General features: G+C 44.2%; 1 protein-coding gene across 2 annotated transcripts in view; it reads left to right on the top strand.

Moving 5' to 3' along the window:
- Positions 1-2,300: 2,300 nt before the first annotated feature.
- The window catches only part of LOC147034476 (clathrin interactor 1-like), a 102,633-nt gene continuing 96,595 nt past the window's right edge, over positions 2,301-8,338 (top strand). For both annotated transcript variants that reach the window (XM_085883852.1, XM_085883859.1), the window contains exon 1: positions 2,301-2,493. In XM_085883852.1, the coding sequence (XP_085739978.1) occupies positions 2,453-2,493 (41 nt within the window). In that variant the 5' untranslated portion in view covers positions 2,301-2,452. The remainder of the gene's footprint in view (positions 2,494-8,338) is intronic.

Below are 8,338 nucleotides of genomic sequence, written 5' to 3'. Positions count from 1 at the left end.
CATTGTGGTGGGCTCATGACAGAGGAGTTTGAAGTGAAGGCCCGCTGGGCTGGTTACTTTGAGCAGCTTTCCCAGGCTGATCCACCAGCTGTTGAGTTGGATGTCAGGGGTGTTACTATCCCTATTGCTCACCCTGCAATCAACTGTGATCCACCTTCGTTTGTGGAAACAAGCTGTGGTGAACCGGTTGAAATGGGGTAAAGCTCCTGGGATCTGCGGCATCCATGCTGAACTTTTCAAGGCTAGTGGAAATGCTGTACTCAGGTCATTGCATGCAGTTCTGTGCTCTGTCTGGAACACAGACATCATCCCAACTGACTGGAAGAGGGGCCTAGTTGTCCCTCTCTGGAAAGGGAAGTGTGATCACCAGGACTGCAACAACTACTGAGGGGTGACGCTGCTCTCAGTGCCGGGCAAAGTCTTTGCTCGGATAATTGTTGATAAGGTTCGCCACCATCTGCTTGAGCACCAGCGTCCAGAGCAGTCAGGCTTTACACCAAAGAGGTCAACGGTTGACCATATCCTTGCTCTTCGGGTCCTCATGGAACGCAGCCGAGAGCTTTGGCAGGGGCTGCTCACAGGCTGTGCCAATCTCTGCAAAGCGTTTGATTCAGTGAATCCGGATGCCCTCGAGAGGATTCCTGGTCTTCATAGGGTGCCACCAAAACTGATCAATCTGATGTCTGAACTATACTCTGGCACTGAGAGTGCTGTGAGATGTGGTGATACCATCTCTGACTTAGTCCAGTTGTTACTGGAGTTCAACAGGGGTGTGTACTGGCCCCCATACTTTTCAGCACTTTTATGGACTGGAGTCTGGGGAGGATGTCAGAGAGATCAAGCTGCGGTACATCATTTGGGAATATCAAGATCTCTGACCTTGATTTCGCAGATGATGCAGTCATCTTTCCAGAGACTCTGGATATTCTTTTGGGGGTCCTCGAGGTGCTGAATGAGGAGTCGGAGCCACTGGGATTACGGGTTTCGTGGGTCAAAATTAAGAACCAGTCTTTCAATGACAACTTGGATGCTGCTATGTTGTGTGTACCTGTTTGTGGTGAGGATGTTGAGGACACGGAGAGATTTACTTTCCTTGGCATTGATATTCATGTCTCCGCTGGCTGTGAGCCAGAGGTCAAAAGACATCTGGGGTGGGCCTGTGGAGTCATGGATTCACTGGTTCATGGGGTGTGGCGCTTTCGGTACCTGTGCAGGAGGATGAAAGTCGAAGTCTTCAGGTCCTTGGTACTTCCAGTCTTGTTCTATGGATGTGAGACTTGGACTCTGACCAGGGATCTGAGATGGAGACTTAATTCCTTTGGTACCAGGTCTCTTCGGAGAATCCTTCGCTATCGCTGTTCGGATTTTGTGTCCAATGAGCGGTTGCTGAGAGAGACTCAAATGAGATTTGTTACCTGCATGGTCTGTGAGCATCAGCTGCGGCTGTATGGACATGTGGCTTGTTTTCCTGACGCTGATCCTGCTCACCAGATTCTCTCAGCGAGGGAGTCTCATGAGTGGAGGAGGCCAATGGACTGACTAAGTGCTTCGTGGTTGCAGCAGGTTGACCAGCATCTCAAGGAGATTGGGATGGGCCAGGCATCTGCCTGGGGGATGGCCAGACGGAGGCCCCTGGAGTACTGGCGGAAAGTGGACGCAGCGACGCGCTGCTCTGGCGCATGCTCCCATACCTGACGTGACCTGACATATACAGATTAAGCCGAAGGTTATCCCCAAGTCAGATCTGGAACCACCAGCACATATGGAGGGATTTCCATCATTTCTCTCATTTAGTCCGAACTATAACTGGTGTGTAACGCTCTCATCAAAATATGTCGTGTTCAAGTCCTGGTTAATAGAAGGCCTCGGAAAGAGTACAGAGTACAGCTGCAAGACAAGTACCGCACCCTCCATCAACGGAATGTTTGCTCGTTCGCGTTTAATTCAAAGCATTGCACTAAATCGTCTTTAATACTTCACTGGAATGCATTTGTCAAACAATTATATTTTGCTTCGTGATTAATTTTACATTATTTAGTGTTTGGATGCAACGTTTCCAGCAAAAAAAATCGTCCAATTTGAGCCAAAGATTCGACCAATCTTTTAGGCGGTGTATAACCTGAACGCTGTTACCTATATGTTTGCTCGCACTTTTTGTCGATCGAGGTGATTTTTCTCCGAGTGTTCCCATAATCTTTCAAACACAAGCTTTAACGTGTGTATATAGTATTACTTCTTAGTTATGAAACTGAAAAGGTAATTTAAATCAACTAAACAATTTATAATTATAACTTCCGGTGAATATATACTTCCGGGTTGGCAGTTTGGTTCCTGCTTTGGAGGTGGCTGAGGCGAGGCCGTCCGAGATAAACGAAACTCGGAAAGCGGGTTCAAGTGTTCGCGGACGAGCGTTGATTTATCGCACAGCTCCCTGCGGACCGCAGTCGCCATCATGTTAAACATGTGGAGGATACGGGACATCGTGGACAAGGCGTAAGTGAAGTCCGCCTCGGCTCTTCCTTCCACGTCGGCAACGGAGGCCGGGCTTGGTGTGCTGACGACGGTTACGGCCTCGTACCCCCGTTCACTCATCGTCTTGTTGCTCGAACGTTCCTTTCATTTTGCCGATGTATGTTCCGACGTGGAGCACGCCTGCTGTGAACCCCGTCCCCCTTTATTTGACGCTCTAGACGTAGACTGGAGTGAATTGAAAGCGTTTGGGCTTCCGGAATGATCTCGCCCGGGAACTCCTCCATTCCTTCCTTCCTTCCTTTGACATTCCCAATCGCAGCACTCACTACTCATGCTCGTTTTTCAGTCGAGCTGTTTTATGAGCCGTTAAATTTACACATTCACTAAATAGTCACTTGATCCACACTTTTTAATAAAAAATATATATATTTAATTTTTTTTTTTTTAAATCATTCCATGATTGAACATTCACTTTGTCGTTCACTTCATTCTCCCAGCCCGTCCATCACCTTCAGTACCTGCCACCTTCACCTCCTCTCCGTGTTTACAAATGTAATAACCGACGTGCGAGAACGTATATTGGTTCATGAGCGCCAGCCAGAGTGACCACTATATTCGTTATGTCTGTGTGTCTGTCTGTCTGTCTGTCTGTCTGTCTGTCTGTCTGTGTGTCTGTCTGTCCAGAGCATATCTCCGTGCACTTTGATCCGATCTTGATGAAACTTGGTTATGTGGTCGATATCGATGCCTCGTTGTTTTCCTGGATGAGGGCGTGGCTACGCCCATTGTGGGTGGAGCCACGCCCCCCAAAAAGCCATTTTTAGGGGGTCGTCGGATTAAAAATCTCTGAATGGAATGGGTTCTTCGGTATTTGAATATCAAAATTAATTATCTAAAACTTGTCGTCCGATTTTAATTTTCGTCCCAACGTCAAAAGGTCACAAGGTCAAAAACTTGGAAAATTGCGGATTTTTGACATAAAAATCATACGACCGCCCAAACTTTGAGAGCTCGGATGACAATATTTTTTATGCATAATCTTGAGGTCATTCCCCACCTAAAGTCTTGAAACCGTTTTGCTCTATCTCGAACACCTTGCCCGTGGCTCCCCCTTAAAGTTTGTTTTTTTACGCCGATTTCATCAAAGTATGGATAATAATCCAAGGAGTGTGAAAAGCCATATAGCCGAAATGGCGTTATATTGTTCCTGGAATGTTCCAGAGGAAGTTTTACACCAAAGGTCATAATCCTTGACCTTTGATCTTTAAATGCCACAAAGGTCAAATTTTCAAAGTTGTGGGAATCGAACCGGGTTTTCGACCTTCTTCGATGAACTAACTCCAATAAGCTATAGCACGTATCCTGTTTCCTTATTTTAATGTCCACAACATTGTTTTTGTGACCTTTAAATGTTATGCAAAGATCAAATTTTGAAAGTTGTTGAACGAAACCGGGTTTTCGACATTTTGCAGCGAATAACCCATCACTCGTTATTATCAAACATTATCACATTGTCTCATCCTTGACTTCTGAAACAATCTACATCGTCAAATACCGCTCGTGAACCATCGTCATCTTCAGACTTGTCGAATCCTATTTGGTTTTCAACTCTTACCCAGCTTTTTTGTAATGTCATATGAGGGCCATGATAGCACCTGGATCCATGATGCATGATCTGGACAATAAAGACAATGAAGAATGATCTGTCCCCATGCTCAAATCCTGTACTTGCAAGCTTGTCATTCAATAACCTGGAGCCAAACAGTGTCGTCTGCAATCTGGGCCTTTCTTCATTACTCTCGCTGAAGGAAGAGGGTATTGCATTTGAGTCTGTCTTTGTCCACACAGAACTTTCATGTTTTTCTCTGCAATCGCTTGTCGGATTGAGACGAGATTTTCAACTTTGGTGCGATTACTCGTGTAGAATGTTTTAATAACTGTGACCGTAGGTCACATGATTCGGTGGCCATATTGGGGTTTTTTTGGGGGGGGGGGTTAAACCTTCAAAAATCTTCTCTGAAGTGGCTGAACAAATCAAGGTGAAACTTTACACGTATGACCCCCTGTCCATGAGGAACAAAAGGTTCACACATGATATCGGTCACATGGTTTGGCAGCCATGTGGATTTATCCTAAAAAAACCCCATAAAAATACACCACTCAAAAGAAGTCCCGGCGAGGGTCTGCAATCTCCGATTGCTCTTTTTTTTCTTGTTCCTGATCTTCAAGTCTTTTTGTGTTCTGGGGAAGTCTTATCGATCATTCATCTTATCTGCTCTTTACCTTCCACCATCCCTGCCCCCAACCACATAATCAAGGTACTGAACTCTGTAGTTCTTCTAAAGCTGACCTGATCCTACTGTGGTCTGCAGGAGTTACCTTTCCACTTTTCCCCTTTCATTCCCACTATTACTAGGTCCTCTGGATCCTATTCCAAAATGCTTGTTTTTCTCTTACCTCCTTAAATTTTCTCTAACCTCCTCCCTATCATCTTTTCTGCCTTCCCAACCCCTCCCTACTCTCTGACTTTCTCCTCTCCACCCTATTGCGCACACTACTTACCTTCTACACTGTCCCTTTTCCTCAACCTGTTGCCTACCTACTATGACCTCACCATGACCCTATCGTGGCCCTAACTCAAACCCTCTCGACTTCTTGCCATATGGACTGTCTTGCCCACTACCCTAAAACATATGGACTGTCTTCCCCACCACCCTAAGCTTGTGCTTCCAATCTCGTCTCGCCGTTTTTGTTTTTTTTGTTGTTTATCTCCACTAAAAGTAGATTACCGTGGGGTAAATGCAGCGAGTGTTTCTTTTCACACACGCACAAACATCCACAGTTAAATAAATAGCTCACTGTTCCATCACTCGAACAATTGCAAAACTCAACAGCTGCTTTAACTCAACGACTTAGCATGGTGATTGGTCCCTGTTGCTTCAGATAGAGACTCTAAGCTTGCGTTCATACCATTTCTCCCATACAGAATATGTAGGTTGTCTTCCATTGGGGAATTAACTGCCCGAAAACCACTTATCAAAACCGTATCGATGTGTCTCAACTTTAGGAATTTCCCAGCTGAACTTATGGTCGATTCGAGACTTAAACTATTGATTTGTATTTGCCAATTGTAACGTTACTTTTTATGATCTAGTCCAGCACAAACAAACAAAAACCAGAGTCTACTTTGCAATCGCCCTTTGTTTTTTTTCATCAGGTTTAAAAGTAGCTGAGGTCTGTCTCGTGCAGTAAAGACGATTGGAAATCATTGTGTACATTGTTCAAGCTTGAAAATATTTATCTTGCCAAAACGAAGTTTTTGCAAGATATGTTAGTCAGCTTGTATGTTTTGTTTGTTTGTTTGTTTGTTTGTTTGTCTGTAATCACGTATAAAAAATTCTGCAGAGCACAGTTATCATTGGAAATTTTTGTAACTTCGCATATCAGAGGCCTATAGAGGTCCCTTTCAGCGCACAAAATTTTGAAGGTCAAGGTCACTTTGTCGCAAATCAGGGGAGTTGACGAAACCCTTATTTTTTGAGTAATTTTGATCGGATCGTCTTCAAACTTCATGGGAATATAGTTCATGGTTTGGCGCTCAGCTGATTAAGTTTTGGTGGCAATTGGCCTTGACCTTCATGGTTCGCGCCTGAGGTCAAACATATTTGACCCCAAGGTCAAATTTTCAAGTTTTAGCAACCATATCGTGTAGTATCTCAAATTGAACACCTCTGAGTGCTTTCTAGATATGTCAAGCTTGAGACATTATGACGTCATTTGGTGACGTTATGAGGCAAACACATATTTTTCATGGTTACTCTGTAGAACGATTCTCATCGGAATCTCTCGTAGGCAGATATTCCTAAAGGAGTCGCTCTTGGTGGATAGCAGCTCTGTTGACCTCAGTGTGACCTTAAAAAAGTCACACATGGTCACCTTTTGGCAAGATACGGGTCACCCGGCGGGTGACATTGGTTTATTTCAAGTGTTTGTGTGTTCGTTTGTTTGTACATTTCTACATTACTCGTTCATGGCTGAACTTTAGCACCTAGAGCCCCCAGATTTTGGGTGTAGGTACTTTATAATCTGGGCAAGGTTTTTAAGCTACCACTCGTTGGCCTTGACGTCCGCTTCGAGGCCATCAAAGGCTGCTATGAAGTGCGTATTGGGATGTGAGGTCAATCCTCAAATTGACGAATGCCTTCCACACTTTGGTTTCAGATTCGCTTCAAATTTTCTTCACTCGTTTCACATGAACAAATCAGAAGTTTAGATTCCGTATTCCAAGTGGTTTTTGAGATGGGGCCATTTTTCTTTGTATGGTAGATGTCAAATTTTGTTCTATATCTCAGGAAATAATGTGCGTAGATGCCTGAAATATTTTTTGTGACAGCTCAATTCTCAAAAAATGTGCAATCCACGCTTACGAGCAGCCGTGTTTGTGACCCTGAAACACATTCTTAGATTCATTACAGCCTCAACTTTTTTTTCTCCCAGAACTTTCACCCCCACTGGCTTTGTAATCCTTGAATACCATGATCATGTGCTTATTGATTATGGAGGGATGCCTTCCTAAAATCAGAAGAAAAAAATTTTGGGGACATTTTCATATACAGTAGTTTTAAGATTCAAGTAAAATTTGGGCATATCACCTGAATCTTAAAACGGATCACATTTTAAAGTTATTATTTGGCGAAAAATATTTCATGAAGTATGTTGGTTTGTAGTGTTGATCTGTTTGTGTTTGTCACACGATTTTTGGCCACAGTTTTCAAGTAATCGTTCTGAATTTTTTTTGTATGTGTAGCTCACCGGCTAAGGACAGCCATGCTTAATTTTGGTGAAGATCCGGATCCAGATCTGAGAATTTTTTTTATTTTTTAACTGATTCTTCACCATTGAGAGAGAGATGGGGCTAAAAACGACATTGCATGATATCTCTAAAAATTGTGATGGATTCAGATGAAACTTGGTGGACAGGTTGGGTGTATTCAGCCTGGTGGAGGTATGTGCTCTACTGTGTGCCATTCCGTTTCACCAAGTTGTGACTCGGTGATTTTTTTTTTGTTGTTGTATGTTGTTTATACATGCCAAATTGCATCATCCTTATGGAATTCCTTCATGGTACATTATTTCCTGAGATATTTGGACCTAAAAATGTAGCAAAAAATGATGGCTGCAATTTACGAGTTAAATTTGTCATCTCCAATGCACATCTTGTAAAATGGCCACGTCTCAAAAACTACTTTAAATACGGAGCCCAAACTTCAGATTTGTTCATATGAATGATTGAAGAATATTTGCAAACAATTTGAACTGAATCTGACACCAAAGTGCGTGCCTCCCCCCACCCCCAAATATTTGTTGATTTGAGATGGACTGACCCAGTGCTGCCATCGGCCCACAATGAAAAGGTAACCACCATGAGGCCAATAACTCATCACGTTTCAGGGTCCAACATGTCCCGAAACTACCCCGGGAAAAGCTCACTCAGCCTGGCAGCATCGGGAACCACTTTCCCGGGCAGCACCGGGTAACCCCTGTAGTGTGTAATATTGCTGTGGGTCGGTGGCAAGGACAACCGCTAGATGGAGCAGTCGGGCCGTCTCCCACCGAACACCAGAATTGAAAGGTCGTCACCCTGGAGAACTCCGGGGTCGACTGGTCGCTTAAAGGACCGTGGTCGCCAATATTTCGACGGCGTGAGGTAGGGTCCACTTGTCCATTCCAATTTACCTAAGTACTCACGCCGTCTAACTACTGGGGAAGCCACACCCTCGGTCGGCTTTGTCCGACTGTTAAACCGAGTCGCTGTTACCAACTCAGATCTGGCGTAATCGAGTGGGAGTTACCAAAGCCCCGCTGG

The sequence above is a fragment of the Eptatretus burgeri genome, chromosome 1 (assembly GCF_056783735.1).
Source record: "Eptatretus burgeri isolate ZD-2024b chromosome 1, Ebu_testis_v1, whole genome shotgun sequence".
In the NCBI taxonomy this organism is placed as follows: domain Eukaryota; kingdom Metazoa; phylum Chordata; class Myxini; order Myxiniformes; family Myxinidae; genus Eptatretus; species Eptatretus burgeri.
Note: the sequence above shows the minus strand (reverse complement) of the source record. Positions and strands in the feature narration are given on the sequence as shown.